The 25,347-nt window shown below is 37.3% G+C and overlaps 2 protein-coding genes across 7 annotated transcripts in view; one reads left to right on the top strand and one right to left on the bottom strand.

Annotated features, from left to right (window-relative positions):
- Positions 1-18,682, bottom strand: part of dennd1a (DENN/MADD domain containing 1A) — a 26,768-nt gene extending 8,086 nt beyond the window's left edge. For 3 of the 5 annotated variants that reach the window (XM_052103960.1, XM_052103962.1, XM_052103964.1), the window contains exons 1-20: positions 18,538-18,682; positions 16,473-16,537; positions 8,838-8,881; positions 8,165-8,214; positions 7,423-7,542; positions 7,197-7,266; positions 6,978-7,058; positions 6,818-6,871; positions 5,062-5,172; positions 4,645-4,745; positions 4,492-4,537; positions 4,222-4,323; positions 3,869-3,994; positions 3,616-3,717; positions 3,152-3,239; positions 2,961-3,001; positions 1,853-1,924; positions 1,181-1,237; positions 970-1,086; positions 608-688 (exon numbers count right to left, since the gene is read on the bottom strand). In XM_052103960.1, coding sequence (XP_051959920.1) covers positions 608-688; positions 970-1,086; positions 1,181-1,237; positions 1,853-1,924; positions 2,961-3,001; positions 3,152-3,239; positions 3,616-3,717; positions 3,869-3,994; positions 4,222-4,323; positions 4,492-4,537; positions 4,645-4,745; positions 5,062-5,172; positions 6,818-6,871; positions 6,978-7,058; positions 7,197-7,266; positions 7,423-7,542; positions 8,165-8,214; positions 8,838-8,881; positions 16,473-16,537; positions 18,538-18,554 — 1,545 coding nt within the window. In that variant the 5' untranslated portion in view covers positions 18,555-18,682. The remainder of the gene's footprint in view (positions 1-607; positions 689-969; positions 1,087-1,180; positions 1,238-1,852; positions 1,925-2,960; positions 3,002-3,151; positions 3,240-3,615; positions 3,718-3,868; positions 3,995-4,221; positions 4,324-4,491; positions 4,538-4,644; positions 4,746-5,061; positions 5,173-6,817; positions 6,872-6,977; positions 7,059-7,196; positions 7,267-7,422; positions 7,543-8,164; positions 8,215-8,837; positions 8,882-16,472; positions 16,538-18,537) is intronic. The other 2 variants (XM_052103961.1, XM_052103963.1) reach the window with 1 other exon arrangement.
- On the top strand, positions 17,708-25,347 carry lhx2a (LIM homeobox 2a). Of its 2 annotated transcripts, none has more exons than XM_052103966.1 (6): positions 17,708-17,785; positions 17,885-17,912; positions 20,574-20,758; positions 21,712-22,064; positions 22,202-22,398; positions 23,075-25,347. In XM_052103966.1, exons 3-6 carry the CDS (start codon positions 20,577-20,579, stop codon positions 23,330-23,332), a joined length of 990 nt encoding a protein of 329 aa, XP_051959926.1. In that variant the 5' UTR covers positions 17,708-17,785; positions 17,885-17,912; positions 20,574-20,576; the 3' UTR covers positions 23,333-25,347. The 2 variants fall into 2 exon arrangements, with proteins under 2 accessions (XP_051959926.1, XP_051959925.1); XM_052103965.1 differs by having other exon boundaries at positions 21,709-22,064.

Raw genomic sequence — 25,347 nt, 5'->3', positions numbered from 1 at the left:
TACAATTTAGCATTTCCAATCTATCTTTCTAAGCTAAAATTGTTCATAATGTTTTCATTTTGAAAAGATTTTCACAGAGGTTTACTAACTAATTAGATCCACAACAGACTTAAAAGTGTAAATGGAAAAATCAAAGAAGCTTTAAGAAAGTAGCTTGCATGATTTCAGTGTGTTATTACAATTCTGAGTTAGCTTTGACTGAGTTAGACAAAATATATATTGAGGAAAACAATCAATTGACATTCTCCAAACTCTCTCTCTCTCTCTCTCTCTCCCCCCTCCCCCCCCATGTGGCATGCCCCTTCTCTTTCTTTGTTTTTCATTCTTCATCTAGATCTTTAGATCCAGAAGAACTTAAAATCAGAAGAAAAAAAAGTTTGTGCAGTAGGAAGGTAAGTGCATACAAACACACACATGCGTGTGAATGAGTGTTTCTCTGTACAGTAAGAAAAAAGTTAGATTCATACACACACACACACACACACACTTGTTCGGAGTGTCAGAATCAATGGCATACAAACTGTAGTGCAGCAACCAGGGCAGAGAAAAACATTTGAGTTTAGGGTGGGGTGAAAGGTCAAAGGGGAGAACGATGCACTGTACTCACTGGTCGTTTGTTGCGATGTAGTTTTGTGGGATGGGGGGGAGGGGGACGTTGTGGCCGAGGGGGCCGTGGGGGGGGCTCAGTCTGCTCCAAACACACACATGTACGCACACACACACAGTCAGTGAAAACATGGTTTGATGGGACACTCTCTCTCTCTCACTTCCACACTTTATAAAAAATCCTTGACATTCCAACATACACTAACTAGAATGAACCCTAATTCAAAGCTCCACAACTGAACACACATCCTAAAGCAACACGAATAAACTATATTTTCATTATATTTATGTTCTTAGCAGAAACTTTTATATGAACAACAAAGTGGGGCAAAGACCAGAACAGTTATAATCTCCCAAACCCACCTGTCCAAAGTGGACTGTGATTGGCCGTCTCTGGTCCCAGGTAAGGGAGTCCTTGCTGTGCGTGGAGGGAAAGTGGGTGGAGCCAGGCTCTTCTGAATAGCCGTTCTCAGTAAGTTCCTGCAAGTTTAAGAATGTGAATGGAACTCCATGTGCACTTGTTCCAAAAACAAAGACTAATAATTGTAATTTTGAGTTTGAGTGCGCTAGGCACCTTTTGTTTAAGTCGACTTTTAACTTCTTTGATGCCCATCTTGGCATGGTCTTTGGCCTGATGAGGAAACACAGAGCTACTGCACCATCAAGAACATCTACACAGAAGAATCTGAATGATATATTGATTAAAGTAGGGATGCACAGATGTATCGGTTGTCGATATTTATCAGCAAATTAATGAGCAATTTTTTTATTTATAATTCATTAGTAACACACTTTGTAAAAACTCTGTGAATTCAAATGCAGTCCAGAAACAATAATATCCAAAATATGTAGAAGGGTTGGCACTACTAAGAACATTTCTCGTTCTCATGTTAATGCGAAAAAAACACCATTAAATGGACGTGACAGCTGTGAATGAGGCACTTACCTATAGGCTACATGATGAGGGAAACTATCTAAAATGCTTTGAAACCAGCAGACATTGACTTCATTGAAATCTGTATGACATCCATTAATACTGCATGATTGGCTTTTGTACCTCTTTGTTCATTTTTTTTAAGCATTCCTAAGTAACATACAGTAGGTAGCCTAAGTTGCAAAATATTATTTTATGGTATCAGTTGATAGTTTTTGGTTAAAATTGGGATTGGACAAAAATATTCATTCTGGTGCATCCCTAGATTAAATTCTTAATGAGTAACAAGTATTTGCACAGGAGTATACATACAAATTTGTAAACAGTCTTCATTGCAGGATTTGCCTTTGTCTTGACTGTGTTTAAGATAGCCCCACTTCCTTTCTGTAAGAGAAAAGTTGAGTTAGCCGTTCACAGAGTGAAGAAAATCTCTTTTCAAATACATTGAATACCATTTTCACACATAAAAAGATCAGGAACATTCTTTCCCCACAAACAACAGGCAACCAGTACAGTATGTAGTACCAGTGCTAGACACTGAATGTTACTGTGTTCTGAGGTAACTGAAAACTAGGAATGACACAATAAAGCTTACAGAGATCATCACGTCTTCTCCATAATAATCAGAGATTTTGTCTTATCCAACCATGTGACCATCAACAACACTGTGTAAAGACGCTTGGTAGATATTTTATACATAATTTTTTAAAACATGTCAATGTCAGTATTTTGCTTACAGCAAGCACTAAAAAAGTACTTGAAATATGAACTGTTGTGCTTAGAAAAGACAGCCTGAAGCCTGACGCATTAGCCTTGTTTCCACTATCGGGCCAAATGGGGCGTCACAGGGCCAATAGCATTCCTGCTATCACTTATGAGGTTTCATCGTGCCTCCACGGGGCTTCCTCAGGGCCAATGGCCAAGCGCATTTACCCTTCGGCCCAAAAATGCCAAATGGGGATTGAGGTGGGGTCAATGTCAAAGGTGGGGTTTCGCTGAGTCAGGGCTCGCTTTCCACCACAATAAGCAAACAATTGGCAGATTCAGACTCAACCATGTTCATTTCAAGTGCTAGCTAGTCTCCAGAGTCTGATAGCTCAGTTTGAGCTTCCCTATTGCTTGTGAAATGGGCAAGGTGTGTGACGTTGGCACCAGAGTGGCATATTAAGGGCAGTACTGTGGGGCTATTTACCTGGTGGTGGGAATGCAGATAAATTTTGGTCTCGTGGCTCAAGGTCAGGGCTATTGGCCCAGACTGACCAGCTGATAGCCCTGGCTCGCATTGGCCTAATAGTGGAAATGTAGCTATTGATAACCTGTTTACAAGTTAATTTCTGTTTTGCTTTTTAAACATTGGCATAGCAAATATCCCCCCCCCCACAACATACACACACACAAAAAGAAAAATATAAAAGTTCACCTTTACTGTGAAAAGCCACTGATGATATGTCTTATCACTTCCTGAAACACCAATTTTAAAGAAACAACTAAATAAATTGAATGTAAAAACAATAAAACTCAACACTGAATTGATTAGCTTTACAGTAAACATACAAGCAAAATCGTACAGCTGTCACAGAGTAGTAATATTGCATGTACATCTTTTTTCACCTGCATATTCTCCGATATCGATCTCCTCCTCAAACTGATCACTAAACCCTTCACCAGCGTTCAACAACTCCAACCGGCCATCTATAAACTACAAACACAAATGCAATTCATTCCCTTCCAATCAAGTATTATTCAGATCAGAGAATGAGTTTGTTTGGGTTGTTTATTTACAGTCAAAATGCTTTACAAATCAGTTTGACCAAATCATTAAACAGAACTGACTTTGATGTTTACGAATCATACATCATTAACAAATGTAAACATACTCAAAAGCAGTGATCTGTTTGCAGGCCATAAAGATGTCACATGTATTGTCATTTCGCCTTTAAAAACATAAAATCTACATGTTCACTTTAAAAACAAGCAAAGGATGAACCTCAACTAATAGTAATAATTGTTATTTATAAGATTGAGAATATGCTTAGTATTTAGATATGTATTACATAGATATATGCATATTATACCTGTTTAAAGAACTGTAGTTGAATGGCGTTTTGTAGAAACTGTCTCATAGTGCTGGATCTGTGCGTGATGAACGCTTCCTCACTGAAGGTGATCGGCTCCTCCTGAACATAATATGTAAACATACACTTATATATTCAGAGAGACACAGTGTGCTAAACTCCACTAGAGGGTGCTAACTCACAGCTGGAAACAAAAAGCTCAGGGAGCCAAAATTAAAAACCTTTTTAATGAAAAAAAAAACCTCTCTCTCACCGGTTCAATTTGTAGTGCATTTCTATAACTGCCAAACAGAGCTGCCTGTGCTTTCAGAAAAGCTCTGGCCACCCCGTCCCCTGTTGTCGAGGAAACTTTCCGTAAACGGTTCTTTAAAGACGAAACCTGCGACACACAAACATCATTTACTTGACTACAATCATAATAAATACCTTCCTATATCAGAACAACTTGTCAATATTAAAATTAACAACATAAGTGATGTGTATCTCAAGAATGAAGTCTTTGTGGAGATCTGAGTAGGACTCATATGCTACTCATATGGTGTGTGTGTGTGTGTGTGTGTGTGTGTGTGTGTGTGTGTGTGTGTGTGTGTGTGTGTGTGTGCTTACCACATCATTGGGAAGGCTTTGCAGGTCATCAAATGGCGTTTCAAGAGTGTTTGTGTCCACATTGAGAAGTACCAGATCATCTAAAGCCATACCTCGCACCTTCTGTTAAAGCAACACACACACAACATAAGTGTGTTGTATACAAACTGTAACATGAGCTAGTACTACAACCAATTACTTGATTGTACAACAACAATGTGATTGAAATATTAACATATAACCCATCAAATAATATGTAGGAAAGGTGAAATGAAAGAAAGCATATATCACCTCCATAAGGCTGGCATGCACTCCAATGAGGAATGGCATTGGAGCACTAACAAACAGAGAAACATATTACATTATCAGTCGATTCAATCAGGTGCTGTGAGTTTATATCATAAATACCACACTATAGCTCTCATGTGCAATGTGTGTACTCACCAGCAGTAGTCTATTAAGTGCTGTGGCAGCACTGGAATGTACACATGCTGCCAGAACATGGGATACAACATGGCTGCAGCTCCATGAACACATGCAGTTAACTTGAGACAGAGAGAAATTAGCAAAACAGGTAGAGAACATGAAGACTAATTATTAAAAATTATTAATTATTAAAAAAATAATTCATAAATATTCTCTTTACTAGAATGGTGAATAGAGAATTTCAGTGGATACAAAAAAGCATACATAATTGCATATATGTGTCTGTGCTTATTATGTTTTCAAGTGTTTTATTTTCTCAAGGCAATTCTAAGATAATGGAATCTACTTCTTAAATATGATCAGACAAAAGGGATAATGATCACCCACAGGAAGTAGGAGACAGAAAAGGGTGGGAGAGATAGAGGTGCTGCTCACAGTGCTGAGCTTGCTGCAGCTGATGAGGATTCGTCTTTCGTACAGCATGCTTGCATAAAGATGAAGCATGTTATTTACGTCCACTGCTACAAAATACTCTGTCAAATTTCTCTGCAAACAACACAAAAATCAACAATCAGAGTGTTTTAAGGGGTCTGCATATGCGTAACATTTTCCCATGGCATGATTGCAACTTTTCTGGTGCATTTCCTAACTGAATTAAGTTCTAGTCATAATTAACATCCAAATGTTCTACATGACACATTTACACGTGGTTGAATATTTAGATATGTAATTTGCACTTTGGTACACTTTAAAGGAATATTCTGTGTTCAAAACAAGTTAAGCTCAATTGACAGCATTTGTGGTATAATACTGATTACCACATACATTAATTTTGTCTTGCCCCTTCTTTTCTTTAAAAAACAAAAACTGGGTTGCAGTGAGGCACTTACAATCGAAGTCAATGGGGCCAATCCATAAACATTAAAATACTCAACGTTTCAAAAGTATAGCCACAAGACATAAACAATACGCTTCAAATTTCTGCCATTAAACCCTCCAAAATTTGGCCCCATTCACTTCAATTGTAGGTGCCAGTGGCGTAACTACCGGCAGTGAAGGCGGGGCAGCTGCACTGAGGCCCATGGTCTAACTGTGATGACTGTGCCCCACCTTAAAATGTTAAATTGTCTGCACAGTTTAACTGAATATACCTTCATCAGCATACAACGCATGTAATTACCACAAGAATTCAGATGGAACTGCTTTGTATTTATAGTTATTTACACACTATGCATCTCATCCATGGTGATTTTATTATTTTTTTTTAAAAAAGAACTTCAAAATTCTAGTTTATTATTAACATAAAATCTTACTCCAACATTAATTTGAATATTTAAAAAGAAATTACAAATTTTAAGTGATACATTGAATGATTCTCTGAATTTTTGGTTCGACATCGTACGGATTCTTGGGAAATCTTACTGAGCCAGTGTGGGGCGTCATTACTCAGAGTGAACTGAGTGTGAGAACAACAAACCCCCACCCCAACCTTTGGGTGGAGGGGGGCCCTTGCAGATAATTGGCCCCAGGGCCTTTGCAAGTCATAATCCATCCCTGTATGTCTGTGATGTCAGGTAAACTTGAAGTGCCCTGTCGTTTTGTTCAGGAGAAAGCTGATAACATTGTCATAACGAAACTGATAGTATATTAATTTAGTCCCAAAAACATGGCTATGCTCAGCTGGATTACTGGTATAATTATTTTTATTTTTTTTTAGTAAAGTAAAATTCAGCCTTTCAGAATAAATAGCACAACTCATTTGTGGAATTCCATTTTTATAATTTAAGAAAGTAATTTTAAGATAAATAAGACATTTCTCTTTATTTCTAAACAGGTGCCTTGAGAGGATCAAATCTATTGAGATATTTAGAGACAATATAGCGTGAACCAAAAAATAACATTATAATGTCATATATTTTAAGTTAATACCAGTTGGCTATGAGTGGGTGGGGTGGCAAGGGACCCCATCAAGTATTTTTGCACTGGGGCCCACAAGATCCAAGTTACGCCATTGGTAATGTCTCACTTTAACTTCGATTTTTGCTTTTTTCAAAGAAAAGGAGGAACAAGTCGAAATTAATTTTAGTTGTAATCATCATTATGCCACAAATGCTGTTGATTGAGCTTAACTTGTATTGAACCCCAAATATTGCTTTAACTACCAGGGTCAAAGATAAAAGGTCAAACCTACATTTTCAGGTATACTAGGTAACTCTCTAGGATCAGGCACGGTGAAAAACAAATGCTAGAAACAGAGAGAGACAACTATGTAAATTACTTTTTTTTTTTTTTTTTTTTTTAAATAAAGATAAATGCCATGCACTGTATGTGAAGTGTCTGTATTCCATTACCACACTCAAATGCACAGGCACTCCAGGATCAGGGATGTTCAACACATGTAGACACTCTAATAACTCTCTCCACTGACTGTCCTGTAACACACAGGCATTAACATACATATACGCATGCAAGCCATATTAAAACAGCAGGCCCCTTACTGTATTTGATTAAATATAACTTGTGCATATGTGTGCATTTGTGTGTTTTGCTGTCATATGTCCACTCCTAACCTGTCCTTTGGTTGTGTAGTCTGACAAGATATTCAGTAACTTGTAAAAGACCTCAAACCAGGGAAGATAGCTGAACAAAGACAGATATACTATCATAAGGAAAGTAGAACACAAAATGATTCATCTGAGACAATCAACATTTTTAACTAAAACAAAAGGTTTTAACCTGGGAAACTTTCAACCTGTAGTCAATCAGAAGAAATACATTTTGGACACAGTATTTTACCTGAGGATACAGTGGCAGCTGTGAGCTCCCGATGAGAGCCGACAGAAACCAAAGCGCTGTTTACTCTCGATATCTGTTAATACAAATGTGAAGTTCTGCCCCACCTGACCCACTGCCATACTGAAAGACAGGACAGGGTTAGAGTCAGTGAAACACAGTGGATAGTGTAGCAGTACAGTGACTTTATGTGGTAGGCTCTTCATGGGAGGGTGTAAACATGGCGTTCCTCGATAATGATTGACAGATTTAAGAGCCAATGTGAATCACATCACAAACTGACATGGAGCAAAACAATATTTGAAAATTAGACAAAAAGAAAAGGTTCAAGACTGTGTACTTTACGTCTCTAATAAGGGCAAAAACTACAATCTCATGAAGTATTGCAAATGACGTAATCAAATTAAAATGATGAAAAAATATACAATTATTGATTTGACGTTTTAGATTAAATATATTTTATGTGTATTCCATCAGATTCAGATATACACAGATGAGCCAAAACATTATGACCATTCAAAGGTGAAGCGAATAACGATGATAATCTAACAAGGCCACTTGTTAAGGTCTGGGAACATTAGATGGTACAGTATGCAAACAATCAGTTCTCGTAGTCAATGTATTGAATGCAGGAGAAATGGGCAGGAGTAAAGACACGAGCGATTTTGACAAGGGTCATACCTACGTAAACAGCGAGGCAGCTCACTAGGGTTTAGAGAACAGAGCCATCATGTGTATCTCTTACCTGTCCACACTGAAGGGGAAACAAAACTTTGGGATAGTCTGTAACGTTTCCTGAAAACAGATTGAAAGAGGGTGAATTCAGAATATGAAAGATTTATTGACATTGTTCACACAAAAGACCACCATGTACAGATGAAGCTACATCTGTGTGCGTGTTAGGTATAACTGTCGCTCTGGTGCCCTTCCAAATGGACTACAGCCCCATGGGTGAGTACAGGTGAGTGTGTTTGTGTGTTTGTGTGTGTGTGTGTGTGTGTGTGTGTGTGTCCTCCCCTGATCTGTGTCAGGAGTTGGGGATTAACTCTAGAACAATAACATGACAGAGCAGAGGGAGGGGACAAGGCCCAGATTACAGAGATTCACCGCTGGGTAACGACACCCAGATCGCCCACTGGGAACACTGGGCCATACAATCAGGGCGAGAGGGGAGTTAAGATGAGTCTGTGCATGTGCCATCACTGAGAGATTGTGTGAAACTGAAAAGAACAGGTGTGTGAGGTTAATAGAGATGCACATCTGCTCCTAAATCACACACACTCTCTATGGGTTTAACTCCATCTGTCAGAACAGGTGCTCATTGCATTATCACACACGAACAACAATTATAAGATCTTCCTCCCCAACATCCTGAGAAACAGAGGAGCAAAAGAGAGTGCAAATAATGAACTGCAAACCTGGTCAGTGTATGTGTCAGGGAAACTCCTTCGCACCTCTGGTCCTGAAAATAACCCATAAATCATATTATTAAGATTAAACAGAAAACACACAGACAGATACAACAGCTTCAGTTATTTCAAAGAGCTGTACAGGCTACCACAGCAAGATAACCAACTAAAACAAAGGCATTGTCTGAGTGCATCAGAAAAGAATGACAAACAATTTTTAGAATATCCTAAAGAAATAAGAAAGTATAGTTTAACACAAAAGAGCATTTTAGGAATGCAAACCAGAAAATGTCTTAAGGTGTGGTAACAATGAATGGTATAAACTAAATAATTGACTCTGGCCAGATGAATTATTGAAAAATAATGCACACCGAAGGTGTCAACTATAAAAAGCTTAATTTGGTAAATAGCCTACTTAACTAGAGCATTGTAATTGTGCCAAGTCTCTGTCATTTCAAAATAAGCGTCCTCGGGGTGTTTCTGGGCTTGCACCAGATGTAATTTTTTTTGCAAACTATACGAATCGCTCAATATTTAACATGTATTACCGGCACTTCCTCAGCTGACATCCTTCCCTCAAATATTAAGTTATGCACTGTGTCATGTATACTTATACAGACAGAAGACTGTAGCTCAATGCAAAGGGATCAATGGAAAGGAGGCGGCGAGAACCGGCTTTTCAATATAAATAACAGTTTTAATGATAAACTTAAAAGACAGCATAAACACACACGACGGACATGTCCGCTAACGATCTCTCTCTCCCGCACGGTCCCCTGCAGTCAGCCTTTAACACTCACGGAGGCATAATTAGCCTAATACGGGACCGGGTGCGTAGGATCACGACCCGGCCCCGCCCTCCGCCCTGCCACACTCAACTATGCAAAAAAAACTGTAGTAGCACAATTAGAACCGTGCCTTTAAAACACAATGACTATTAGGGCTGGGTGTTGATACAGATTTTCCTATTTGATTTGACTCGTATTCACAAGCTCTTGCTTCGATTTTAATTCGATTCATTATCTTCATTTATCATTAAATACATTCTCTCCCATCTAATGTTGTTATTTATACAAGGGACCTTTTTACTAGGTAAATTATGAAAACATACATTTTACTAATATTTTGTAAGTATTTTGGTCACATTTTGGCATTATAAAAATGAACAAATCCATGTATTCAATCAATAAATTTGATATTAAATTTCATATATAATTTTTCATTACATGTTTAGTTTGCATCATTTTTAAGTTTTTAAGCATAATTTTACACTGAATTGTTGTCTCTTTAAAGGAATAGTTCACCTAAAAAAAAAAATCCTCTCATTATTTACTTACCCGGATACCATCCCAGATGTGTATGACTGTCTTTCTTCAGCAGAACACAAATGTAGATTTTTAGAAGAAGATAGAGCTCTGTCAGGTCCTTATAATGGAAGCCAGCAATTTGACTGTCCAAAAGTCATATTTAAGCAGCATAAAAGTAATTCACACAACTCCAGTCGATCACTGAATGTCTTCTGAACCAAATCAATACATTTGTGTAAAAAAAAGTTAATCATTATAAACTTTTAAAAAGCGCTTACTGCTGGTAGCTGACGCGAAGTGTGACGCGAGTGTGTCTGCGAGTTCACGTGAGAATTTGAAGCGCCGCTTATTTACAACAGAAGAACGAACGTCACGTGAGAGTTCGACCATATCAAACTGCATCTCAGCCCTGGATGGAAGCACCAATTTAAAGTTAAAAACTTTTTAATTATCTACTTGTTTCTTACATAAGCCTAGTGATTTGCTTCAGAAGACATTCAGTGATCGACAGGAGTAGCATGGATTACTTTATTGCTGCTTAAATATGACTTTTGGACCATCAAAGTGCTGGCACCTGTGTACTTCCATTATAAGGACCTGACAGAGCTCTATCTTCTTCTAAAAATCTACATTTCTGTTCTGCTGAAGAAAGACAGTCATACACATCTGGGATGTCATCAGGGTAAATGAATGATGAGAGAATTTTTATTTTTGGTGAACAAAAACCAGCATTACTGTAAATATTTAAGGTAGATGAATACAAGTTAACACGAGAGGACTCAAATAGCTTTAGCTCATCTGTGCCATGAATGATTAAAACTAAATGTTTATTTTTTGTTATGTTTTTGAGCAACAACTGATTGTAGGGAACAGAAAGTATTAAAAGAGTCATTATTCAATGACAAATGGATCGCATGAATCTCGTTTTTGGACACGCATTACACAGAACAACTTTTACTCAACACGCAGTGAAGGATGCTGATACTCCACCACTATCATATACAAATACTGTTGAGTGAAATGTAAACATTTACTAGCCAGTTGCCATATATACATTTTAGTTGCATAGTGTGAAATTTGGCAGCATATGCAAGTGATTTCCTCTCATTGTGGAGGGTTGCGCATAGAGTAAAAGATCGATCTTGGGATTTAAGAATCGATATAGAGATTGTTCAAATGAAGATCACAATGCATCGGAAAATCTATATTTTAACCCACCCCTCCTGGCTATGATCAAACTTTCAATACAAATTCTGAGTAGAAAAAGCTATTTCACATTGTTAATGGTCAAACATCATCAATCTCTGGCAGCATCACCCAATGGACAAACTGTACTGAGGGTTCAGATTATGGCTACTGACGCAACAGTCTGTGCACATGAAACCCGGTCGGGTCTGAAAGGGTTTCCTCTGATTTCAGTAGGATTTGAGACAGTGTGGATGTGAGCATGCATACTTTATGTCATGAGGGAACTCGTCTCTGGAGATGAAACCCAAGATGCTTTGCACCTGATGCCCTCATCAAACCATACAATCACTAGGCAACATTCGCCTAGTGCCAAGACTGCATTAGGAGAAGTCTCAGCTGTGTTTTTTCCTAAAGCTTGTACAAGCCTATATACCATTAATAGGACTGGGCAATTAAATCACGATATCAGTATGTGCAGTTTCTAAATCCCAGTAAGCTGCAATTTTATTTTTTTCTTTACTCTTACTGTTCTATAGTGTTAAATTTGTCCTTCTGATGGGTGCATATCTTGTGCACACTGAAAGATATTGCGAGATCAAAATGCAGTGCACAAAAAACGTATAAGTGAAATAACAGAACAGAAATTGGGAATGTCATTAAGCAATAAATAAAAAAACAAAAAAGCCCAAAAAATAACCAATTCTTATCTTTATTTTTGGTGTCAATATGCAATTAAAATCACATTGGCAACATCTAACATTTTCAAAATTATTTAGTTGTCCATTTTTGCACAGTCCTACTATATAATACATTACACAAAACTTAACTAACATCTAAAAGTTTTAGTTTAGCCTACTTACCTTCATTGCTTTCCAAACCCCTATTACTTTCCTTCTTCTGTGGTACATAAAAGATGTTAGGAAAAATGTCAAATAGAATGTTAGCCTCAGTTACCATTTACTTTCATTGTATGGAAAAAAGACTCAATGAAAATGAGGCTAACATTCTGTCTAACATATCCTTTTGTGTACCACGGAACAAAGAAATATCTTGTTGACTTGCTACTAGGGCAGTTGATTTAATGTTTTAAATCAGTGCAATTAATTACATAAATTATCTGTAAATAAGTAATATATGTGATTGTGATAATTGTAATAATTAAAAATGTTATCTTTTGATAGCCTTACTTGCTACAAAATGTCCTTGCAACTTTAGCTATTTCTTCCATGGAGGCACTCATTGTAGCAGCCCGATATCTCCTGGCAAACTGATAAAAGCATTTTCACCATGGCCCTGGAATTTGTGTAGAAGCCAGCCAATCAGATTGCAGCTTGTGATTTTGAGAAAACTCTTAACATTGCTGTCTGTAATATGCATCAGGTGTCCGTGGGTGGTCTGTCTGAGACTAAGGCCCTATGATTTCCACGATGTGGAAAACACGAACAGAATCGAAGAATACAGAAATTCCGCGGAAAGTGGATTGTCACGGAATTTGACAAAATTGTGATCAAATTTATGTATAAATGCACCATTAATCAAATTAAAATCGTGATATGTCCTAGTGTGATGATTAAACCACAAAAAGCTCAGATTTATTTAGATAAATATTAGGGATGTGCGAGACTAGTCGACTAAACGTCTCTGATGCTCCTAGTCGACATTAGAATTACTAGTCGTCAATATTTTCCTCATTAAACTTTTTTGCATTTTTACATAATTACGTTTGGCTTTATATTATTACAAAGGCTACGCATAAATTACTGTCATGTTAATGTTACACAATTTAAATATAATTAATAACACAAATATCATTAAAAAAGAGAATATCTGGAGCAGATATACAAAGTTTAATTTCACCACATGCTGCCCATGCTTCTTCCCTCTCTCACCCGCTGCGTGCACAGGAAAATGTCCTCTCGCCAGACCAGCAAAGTAGCTATGGAAATCAATTTGGTGATGGTCCGGGAAGCAAATTTCCGAAACACTGGCTTCCAAGTTGCTATGGATGTTTTCACATTTGAGTCGTTAAATCTGTGTGTGCTTGCAAGTTATTTTCCCGCCGAGCAGGCTTTTTCAAGTGCAGGATAATCGCCTCAGGTGCTTCAGGCCCAGTCTTTCACAGGATCATGTTGACATGTTAATTTTGTTAATCAAAAATGTACGATTTTGAGTAAGTAGCCTAGGTATGCAAATTATTTTGACACTGCTGATCAAGAAGGCTGTTTTCAACAATGTGCCGACTGCTTAGAAGTTTTATTGTACCTTTCTAACAGGCCTATTTTTTCAATCCTACGACTCTCTCGTAGATTCTTTAATTATTTAATAATTTAATATGTTAAGTAAATTTTACTTGGTGATCTCCATTTAGAACAGGCTATTAGGGTTGCTCTATTGGTCCAGCACTATTCATTCAATTGTTTTCAATAAATCTGCCTGTTATCGCTAACATTGATTCATTAAATGCATGTCATGTTCTATATTAAATGTGATGTTACAGTGATGATAATGCAAGACAAGCACATCACAGATACATGCTTTAACTGAATTTAGTGTAGGATTTGGCTACTGGAAGTATTTTAAATGGGTTGCATAAATACAATGTTTTTTGAGGGTTTCTTTTTTTTTTTTTTATTGACTAATCGACTCCAAAATTTTTGTTTAACTCTTTCCCCGCCAAACACGGAATTTTCCGGGTTTTATGAAAAAACGCTTCCCCGCCAAACACGGAATTTTCCGGGTATCCGTGTTTTAGGTGGTATCACGGTAAGGAAGACCATGGCGTGTTTTGAAAGAGTACGCAACTCTTTGATCAAAGAAACAGACTGCGATCGTCTCAAACGTGAAGAAGTGGAACACCATACTAATACTAAAGCACTTGTTTGATAAAAATGCCTTTTTCTCAGCTTTTTGTCCGAAATGTTGTTTTTGACAAAACCTACCTCTGTTCAAGTGGCAATAAAAAAAGTACAAATGAAGATAAAATAAAATCGTTTGTTTGCCTAAAAGCACAGATCTTTATTTTGATATATAGCATCTTCATATATTCATGGAAGAAAATATTCTGCGGGCCATTAAAATGTAGCGAAAATCATCAAAAACCCTGGCGGTGGCTGGCAACTTTTTTTAAAAACGCTGGCAGGGAAAGAGTTAATCGTCAGTGAAATTAGTCGTTACGCACATCCCTAATAAATATATAGTCTGAATGTGATGCATGCTCAGAGTGAATGTGTGAAGCCAGCTGTTCATACACTAAAAATTCCTCAACATCACGTGACCTCTGTGTGTGTGTGAGACCTTAAAAAGAGTGCAGCACATGCAGACTATAGATTTATATAATTAAATTGCAGCCTTTTGCGGGTTTAATAAGCACATTAAGCCATATAGTGAACTGCTTATCCGGAGATGAGAAAACACAAACTGAAAGTGCTTCATCCAGTTTTCCGCCAAAATAAAAGCTCAATATAACTAGATGCGTGAAATTGAAGAATATTGTGACATAAATATAGTACTACTGTATAGTAAATTGCAATTTTCAATGTAGTAATAACAATAAAATTAATAATAATAATTACTTTATATTTAAGCTATACTAAGCAAGACTGCTGTTGCACAAAATAAAAATGTTCATCAATGCATTCATTAATATTGTGATGTTGCTTCTTCGACACAACGTCTCGTTCCCTCCATCAGGGAACGGAGATTACATCCCTATATATATATTCAGATAATTAAAATGCATTACATTCTTGTGGCAGAAGAGTTAATAATTGATAAGACAACACAAAAAAGCAGCTTTAGAATAGATTGTATTGTTTACTACCATATTATTGATCATAAGTCAATCATTGGCATACAGTTCACAGCAATCCATTTCACAAGTGAATTTGTCAATCAGTTGGAGATTTATTATGAGGGCTTCTTTAAGGACCCGTCAATTTCAACAAGCGTCAGACATGCTTGTGTAGCGTCTTGGGTGCGTTGCGTCATAAACATTACATTTTTAGGTCACTGTGTCAAGATAGTTTAATACACAATCTATAAACACATCTTGAGATCCCTCAGTTCGAATTTGCGCTCCATCAAATGTTTTGAATGCAAGAACGTAAGGCATATCTGTTTTGTGCAGTCTGGTTGTTTTCTTCACTGTATAAACTGCACGTTGCCACACAGCTGAAATTTAAATTACTGCCCTCTGGAGTAAACAGGTGGTACTACAAGCTTGCATTCCTCAGGGATCTTCCTTATTATGGTCTGGGGGCATTGCGATTAATTGCGTAAATTTTTTAACGCGTTATTTTTAATAAAATTAATCGCACTGAATTAACGTGTTAAATCGACAGCCCTAATATATATGAATAAATAACGCCAATGATGTATTTTGGATTGTTCTGTGAGGATCTGTATAGCAGCACTTTACAATAATGTAATGGCATGTTGAAAAGTAATTGTTCTGTTTTCATTTGATTAAAGTTCTATGAATTCATTTGAGGTTTTTTTATAATAAAATTGCATTCAACTTTAAAACATGGAATACAGGGGGAAAAAAAACTGGGAAATAATAAATAAGGATTTCATGGGGCCCTATGAGACTGAGCCTAGATGAGAACAGATTAGGACCTGTTCAAGGATCTGACTTGCTTCAGGTCCACTTTAGTAGCATAGGTATGATAATTTAAGTGCTTGAACTCACACACTTACACCCAGCACCCTGAATCACTCAACAGTTAACAGCCTTTGACAGCATTCTTCTAGCTAGCACAAGTCAGATAATATCAGACAAACCAGGAAATTATCCAGCATACACGCACGCTTAAATAATTTTTTAGTCTTGAAGATCCACTAATTTTAAGGATTATAACTGAAATCACATTAGGCTAATGCCCCCTTATAGATAAAACATAAACATTCTCTATGTGACAACAATAAGTCATTTATAGCTACATTGACAAACCTGCTCCATCCCGACTAAATACTGGAAAAATTCAAACAGATATTCACTTTAAAAGGACGTCAGGCATGCGGCAGTCAATAAGTGGATTACTGCTTTCTGAGAAAGTGTGCGTGGGTGGGCAGCATGCATGAGTATTAATAGAAGTATATTCATTGTATTACTGATACATTAGCCTATTGTGAAAATGAGAGCACTCACCAGAGCCAGCCGTCCCAGAATGCGCCACTTCCATGTACACCTCAAAGGTTGACCCAGGGCTCTCCCTGAAATATAAATAACAGAGGGTCAGAGGTCAAATATGAGAGTACACTCTAAGGGACCCTTCACACATGGCACATTCTTGCATTACGTCACTCATCATACTGACATCTGTGGTCTTCATGTCATGTGTCTCTGGTTTAATTAGCATCTCGTGCTATTAACGCTGTTTTTCAGACAGTGTGTCAGGTTATATGTAGTTAAAATAAAAAATGCATCAAGGGACCCCGGAGTTCTGTTCCATTGCACTCCATATAACAGTTTTTGAATGCAGGAGTCTAAAACACAACATAAGATACAATAAAAGGACAACATTATCAACAGAGAATCAAAAATAAATAGTTTAATTTAGCCCTTACAAAGATTGTCTTGTGTATTACAACAATAAGCACATTTAGGGTACATGCACTTTCTTACACAGATTATGCTTCATTAATAAGCTGACAACGTGTGGTCATGTAAACACATTAAAATGCTTTCCTGTCACTGTATGATCACAAACCCCTTTAGTATAAACCGATCAACACGGGTAGATTTTTGCACATTACCCCAAATTTGCATTGCATGTAAACACCTTTTTCCAATGAACATTAGTGGTGTGCACATGCAGCCTTCAGGAGTGGTTTTAAAAGCGGAGAATAACTCGATTATTTCAAATCTCGTGTTGTCAGAGTCTCGGTGAGCGGTCAGAAATGGGTATTTCCTAAAATGTTATCAATTTAGGCCACCTAAAAGAGAAGCATGGCTGACCTTAAAAAGGGTTGGGTTTGTTTCTTGGCCCTTTGAGGTTGTTGCCTGACATCAAATTCAAAAAATCAGTACTACAAATTCATGAAATAACACAAACAAATATTTGTTCTTAATATAGTATAAATAGAACAGACTAAATAAAATGTATAAAAATACAAAACAACTTAAAAATATACCCTATGCGGGGCCTGGGTAGCTCAGCGAGTATTGACGCTGACTACCACCCTTGGAGTCATGAGTTTGAATCCAGGGTGTGCTGAGCGACTCCAGCCAGGTCTCCTGAGCAACCAAATTGGCCTGGTTGCTAGGGAGGGTAGAGTTACATGGGTTAACCTACTCATAGTCGCTATTAGTGGTTCTTGCTCTAAATGGGGTGCATGGTAGGTTGTGCGTGGATCGCAGAGAGCAGCATGGGCCTCCATGTGCTGTGAGTCTCCGCGGTGTCATGCACAACAATCCACATGATAAGATGAGTGGACTGACAGTTTCAGAAGTGGATTGAGGTGAGTAACCATTCCACCATGAGGACCTAGTAAGTAATAGGAATTGTCTAAATAATGAGATTGCTTAATTGACCAAAAAAAAAATTTTTTTGTTTCCAGAGCTGTCGAACTGCCAAATCTGATCCAGGTACAGTACTTTGTTGTTTAATAACTACAGACAGATGTGTCTACTGTTGATGGTTAGTTAACTTAGTGGTCAAACTAGATGTTTGACAGGTTTAACCAAACTTTGTAATGAAGGAATGTTTTCACCAAACAGTTGAGCTGCTACCCTTCATGCAAAACAGTTTCATCATGGCCTAATTTTAAACCCTGAGAAACACTGTAACCACAGCAAAGCGCTTGCTTGAACTGCACCATGTCTTATTCATCAACTGCATTATATTACCAATGCAAGTAATGAGCATTGAGCTGGACACATCGTAGCAGACTCAAATACTTGCATTTACATTTGTATAGTAAATATATATAGGGCATGAAATGATCATTGTTTACATGTGTCTACACTTTACATTAGACAGTAGCCTACTAGGAGAACATAAACAACCCTCTAGACAACATAATACAAGCAAATATAATTAAAACACTCAATACTTATGTAAATGACTAAATAAACACCAACATAACCAACAAACTCAATTTAGTCTCTGTATGTCGCAACAAGTCCAAACAGGCCTTTCAGGGAGGTCAAAAATCGCATTAATAACAACACTGTGTGTAACACAGGAAAAGAGAGAGAGATTGACGCTTACTTGATACGAGAGCCCATTTTCTCCCTTATTTAAATCCAATCCGTTCCTCGCATTAATGTGACAATAACCCGCGGTCCGAGTTATATTTCCCTGTTATCCCCGTCACATAGGCTACTGCACAGGAACGCCATGGTCTCCACGCGCGTATCACGGTACTACGGCATTGAGGGATTTTGGGAGTTGTAGTTTTCTGGGTGCATCTGTGGCTGTCAGTCGATGGATCTGTGGACTACATTTCCATATGCAGCGAAAACGTAGTGGCCTGACACAGAAGGGAGTGTAATATTATGCCTGGGCATTGCAACAGTGAATTACACTAACAACTGCAACAACTGGAAGACAGATGGGCAGTGTGGATTGTATTGTTGTTGTTGTTGTTGTTGGGAGTACATGTAGGCCTATGAGTGTAAACTTAGTGTGTTATTCTTTCTCAAAGGGTAAAATACTGCAGTATTTTGCATATAGAGCCTGTTAATGTTTAAAAAATGCTGGATTGGGATGTCTTTCTTTCGTTCTTTCTTCCTTTTTTTTTCCATATGTATTTATATATATATATATATATATATATATATACGTTCTGATTATTACCTGACGTAATTCCATTTACTGATAATAAATCACAGATAAATAAAGACGTAGAGTAATAATACACTTAATATGATTACTGCCAGACTGTTATATGGCCAATCGTGTAAACATCAAATACAATTAAAAAAAATTTTTTATTTTTTTACTATGATTAATGAACAAAATATACGCATCTAGAATAAACTGAATAATGCAATTTTTTCTGAATGTGAAAAATATTACAGATACAAAATACATGTGTTTCGGACTCTTGCATAAATTTAAGATGGCACGAAACCAAACAGACAAAATACCCAATTTCTATTGATTTGAGACTTAAAAATATATTTATGTAACCCAGTAGTCGGGCTGACTCATTTATAATAATAAAAATAATAATACACAGTTCAGGTTAGCACTTAACTCTTCAGGACATCAGTAAGTTGGCACGCGGGCCAACAGCCAATACAAAAGCTCCTGATGTTGCCAAGCGCGCGCCGGAGTCTGACGCTTGACGATTCTGATTCAAAAGGCTTGTTACATTCACGCATCTGCATCTGTGTGCATGCAACTCCCGCCCACTGCACTCCCTTTAGAAGAGAAATTGGCAATTTAAGGCAAACACGATTATAGGTTCAGAGAAAAGACTTCAAGTGTAGGGGCAATTTGGATGCAGAGGGGCTCACTTGCGCACACCGTGTCAACCCGTTCGCAGGTCTATCTAGGATACACGCAACAACATCCTCTGATTTGCCTCATTGGATCCGGGATTATTTTTGATTGCAGTTTATTTAAACTTTTTTTATTTAGCGTTGGATAAAAAACTAAAATAACTGCTCAAAATGGAAGAGAATAAATTGGTAAGTGCATTTATAATGATCATGGATCAAAGAAAAGGGTTAAGGATATAGGGAAAAAAATCTATTTTAATCATTTACCGTTAGCTGTCAGAATAGGTTACACGTGATTTGACTTAAAAACATATCTATATATTTTTTTTGTTACTATTTGGTTACACTTTAAAAAAGGTTCCATTTGTTAACATTAGTAAACAATATTAGTTAACATTATTTAAAATGAACTAACAATGAACAATACTTTTACAGCATGTATTAATCTTTGTTAAAGTTTATTTATGTATACTAATACATTTATAAAATAAACAATCTAATTAACTACAATTATGTTTATTGTGCAAATTATTTTCCTTTAATGTTTTTATTATTATTATTTTAGGTAGGCTAACAAGTTGTACTGTGCATATAACTTGATAAGTACATGTTTATCGAGTTAGGTTGATAAACAAACAGTTAAAGGTCTGCTTAAAAAGTTTACTAGGCCTATTCATTATTGTAAATAAATAAAATATTGATAATTCGCCGATAATTCGGCTACTTCATGCCTTGTGCAAATTTTTGTATATGGATCATTTTGGGTAACGATGAAAATGTTTACCTGTCGTGTTTCAGAGCATGGCTTCACCTGTATGCGCTGGCTGTGACGGGCAGATCTCAGATCGGTTCTACCTGCTCGCGGCGGACAGACAGTGGCACGAGCGCTGTCTGAAATGCTGCGCGTGTCACGCTGACCTGGAGTCAGAGCTCACGTGCTTCTGTAAACACGGAGACATTTACTGCAAAGAGGACTATTACAGGTAAAAGAAAAATGCTGTAGCTAATGTAATGTTTAAAACTACAATATATAAAACACATATAGCAATTTGCCTCAATAGCATATGCATTTCACCACAAATTGACGAGATTTTAGCTATTTGAAACAAAATAGAAAACCACTAGAGAACACAAACATTGGATTTGCGATCAAAACATTTTAGTTTCTGAGATACAGCCCTTGAGATAACTTTCCCATGTGACAACTATAGCCCCCTTCTCCCCTAAATCAGTGCGAAATACCTTAATCTTAATACCTTAATACCTTATTAATACCTTAATAATTAATGGTCTATTTTTTTAACTGCCATCCACAAAGTAAAAATAGGCTAATAAAAAAAAAGGTGGTAAAAATTGAACATAACAGAAGTACATGCAAGTATTATTGATTATAGAAATGCAAATAATAATGAGTTCCTGCTACACAAAATAATTGAATATTAGGGTAGTTTACTTCGTAGTAGTTTAGTTCATCAATATAAATCAACAATTACGTATTTGATTAAACTACTGCACCTCTCTGTCCTGGGTGTCATTGTATCCACTCATTTTATATTTCCAGAAGGTTAGTATATTAACTTTATAATTTAATAATATAACTGTAACTGAGTGATATATACAGGCATCAAAATAACATCCCGTGAAGCCTGAAAAATGGCCACCTTATTTCTTACAGTAAATATCTGGAAACCACAGCTGCCGATATTTTACCATAAATTTTGCATAGTTATTTTTATGTATTATTTTAGAGTGTATATATACACATCGATATTCTAAATATAATAGAGTGCAATTCAAAAGATCTCTAAAATTGATGTGTTTTAAATGTTATCATTATAAAGATAACTTTTATTGCCCCCTGTCATCTCAGAAGAATATTTCTGGTTTTCATAGTCTTAATTCTTTTATTTTATTTCACTTTTTATCTTTAAAGTAGGAGTTTTCCTTTGCAAAGATGTGCACGGTGCCACCTTGGGATCTCAGCGGCAGATATTGTGATGCATGCCAGGGATCTTGTGTACCACCTGAACTGTTTCTCCTGCGCCACTTGTGACAAAGTTCTGTTCACTGGAGATCACTTCGGGATGAGAGATACCTCAGTGTACTGTCGGCTTCATTTTGAGATGATGCTACGGAGGGAATGTCACACAGATTTCTATTATTCAGACATGTCTCCAACAGAGCCGAACTCAGAAACGTACATACACATTAAAGGGACTCCTGTGAAAAGAGGACGACCCAGAAGGAGGAAAAACTTAGATGCAGCAGACCATGTTGATTATAATTCAGGTAATGTTTTCTGGATGATACTGAAAAACTCTAAAAGCCCATTATGCATGGCTTCACAATGCCCTGAACTGTGTAGTGTTTAGCCTTTAGTGTGTGTCAAATCAGGGTTGATTAACTGTGTGTTGCATGTACTCTAGATGTGAGCTATAGGGGTGTGGATCTGTTGGAGAAAGTGAGGCAGTTTAGTTGTCAGAAATCCAAACGCATGAGAACGTCTTTCATGCATCACCAACTGCTCAGCATGCAGGCCTTCTTCACCCACAACCACAATCCAGATGCCAAAGACCTCAAAGAGCTTGCGCAGAAAACAGGCCTCACCAAACGTGTGCTCCAGGTCAGACAATTCTGGATCTATTTTAATTCTATGTCTGTATATATATATGGATTCCCAATGTCATGGAAAATGTGTGTACATATGTATATATATATATACACGTTTCTAACCCCTTGGAGCAGAAGTGACAAAAACTAATTAAATTACATCCTGTACATTCATATACATCGTTGTATGTATATGTGTAATAAGTAAGACAACTAAAGAAATAGAGAGAGGAAGAAGGTAAAAGTTAACAATTGAAAAGAAAACATCTAGTTAGGAGGCAAGATTTTAAGAGGCTTCAAGTAAATTATAAAAGAAAAAACAGATGTTCTGAAGAATGTTCATGACACTCTCCTCCATACAATGAAAGAATAAAGGACAGAAAAGCATCAGAAAAGTAATCCATATGTCTTGTGTTCTATATCCCATGTATCGAGTGACAGACTGAAATTTAAGGAGCTATTCTCAGAAAATCTTGCCCCATGCCATGGCTATGTAATCTCATTTATGCTTGCCCATTACATATCATGTCAAACATCACTGGTTCCCACATGTACCATGACCACGTCTGAATTCACCAGGTTGAAATGTGCATATGCATAAATGAGATTTGAGAGCTACAGCGGAGGACAACATTTTCAGTGTCTGCTAAATGAACATATTTACTTGAAGGCATCTTTATTTTCTGCAGGTTTGGTTCCAGAATGCCCGTGCAAAGTACAGGAGAAAATGTCTGTATCAGGAGAGCATGGGATCAGACAATTATTTGGAATCTGACAATTTCACCATCACGTCACCATCTGTGCCATCACCCGAGCTTTCTCTAACATCCATGAGCCCATCCAGCCCCAACAGCATCTCTCCATCACAACACGGACACACAAACCACAACACCATGAGCCCATCACTGCTTTCTCCCCATTTTTTTCTGAGATCCTCTACCATTTGATATTTTTACTAAGCTGTTTTCCTCATGGGGACAGTTGCCTGGTCCCACAATGTCAGAAATATAGTTTTTACTCATTGTGGGGACATATGGGAAAACAAGCATCCACATTATGAAAAAATATGTGCTTGTTTATTCAGCACTGGTGTGTGTGGTTATATGCAAGTCTTATGTGCATAAAGTTTGTTTAGCTGTTCTATAATTACCCTTATCCCTACCGAGGTGATTGTGGTTTGCATTACGCAGTTACGAGCTGAGAGTGAGCTCTGCCAGCACTGGCGAGATTGTCGTACAGTCACAGCATGAAGCAGAGATTAGAGAGAGAAGAAGAGAGAGAAAGGGAGAGAAAGATATTTTGAACAGTGTTTGTTCCATGACCGCTCTGTTTTATTAGCTGCTAATGGAGTCAAAGTTTTGATGTATGGAATTTCTCTTCGTTATGGTGTATGTAAATTAACGCACTCTCATAACATAATTCTTTTCACTCAGAGAGAAAAAGGAAAAGGATCATGGAAATGATAAAATGATTTGTTTTTGCATGTATACTTGTGGTTGTGGTTACACCAAATGTTTACTTTACAATGAAAGTCTATGGGATTTTTTCACCAGTTTTATCATCCATCTGCAAAACTGTGAGTTTTATCACTTAGAAAAGAGATAGCACACTTTTGAAGCTGCAGAGCTCGAGGTATCAATTCATGTGCTTGCACAAATGGTGTTAGAGGAGTTCGTATACCAAAGATTAATTTTTAAGGTTTGTTCAAATCCCTAACTCTTTAAGTTTGAGAAATAGTAATAGTGATTCTTGCCTTAGCAAACACTACTAATCATACACTTTTTGGCTGCATTACTGAAGGAGTATGGGTTGGATCATTAACATTAATACCAAAACATTCCTGACCGGATTTATTAATAGGTAGAGTCGTATTTAACGTCGGATTATCTGTGAAATCCAGGGGGCGCTACTGACCTTCAAAAGACTGAAATGTCAGATGACTGCTTAACAAAGAATCTTAAAAATCCACAAACCATACCAGCATGATATCACACACACATACACACACACACACACACACACACACACACACACACACACACACACACACACACACACATATGGTAAAACCATAGCTTCTCTACATGCACACACACACACACACACACACACACACATATGGTACAAAGATAGCTTCTCTACATGCACACACACACACACACACACACACATGGTACCAACATAGCTTCTCTACATGCACACACACACACACACATATGGTACCAACATAGCTTCTCTACATGCACACACACACACACACACACACACACACGTACCAACATATCTTCTCTACATGCACACACAATAGTAATGAAAAAAGAGAAATTCTTCACATGCTCTTTATAATTTTATGGCATTTCTTTTTTTCATTTGCTACTAAATAGGGAACCTTGCAACTTCCCCTATTCTTGAAGTACTGTAGTGTCTGCAACAATAAAAACTTTGACATGGGGTTTGTGAGCGTGTATTTATCACTTTGTGGGGACCAAATGTCCCCATAAGGATAGTAAAACCTGAAATTTTTGACCTTGTGGGGACATTTTGTCGGTCCCCATGAGGAAAACAGCTTATAAATCAAACTAAATTATGTTTTTTGAAAATGTAAAAATGCAGAATGTTTTCTGTGAGGGTTAGGTTTAGGGGTAGGGTTAGGTTTAGGGGATAGAATATAAAGTTTGTACAGTATAAAAACCATTATGTCTATGGAAAGTCCCCATAAAACATGGAAACACAACGTGTGTGTGTGTGTGTGTGTGTGTGTGTGTGTGTGTGTGTGTGTGTGTGTGTGTGTGTGTGTGTGTGTGTTTTAAGGCACTTGTCCAAAAGGCATTCTTTCATAATTTCCCCTATGAATGACAACTATGCAGGCTGAAAATCTGTGTGCGTGCGAGATGGCAAAAACTACGGCGAACTCAAGAAAGATGTGGGTTCGCTTCACATAAACCAAAGCGGGCCACATGAA

Source organism: Xyrauchen texanus, chromosome 34 (genome assembly GCF_025860055.1).
Source record: "Xyrauchen texanus isolate HMW12.3.18 chromosome 34, RBS_HiC_50CHRs, whole genome shotgun sequence".
NCBI lineage: Eukaryota > Metazoa > Chordata > Actinopteri > Cypriniformes > Catostomidae > Xyrauchen > Xyrauchen texanus.
The sequence above is the reverse complement of the archived record's forward strand: the minus strand, read 5'-3'. Positions and strand labels throughout refer to the sequence as shown.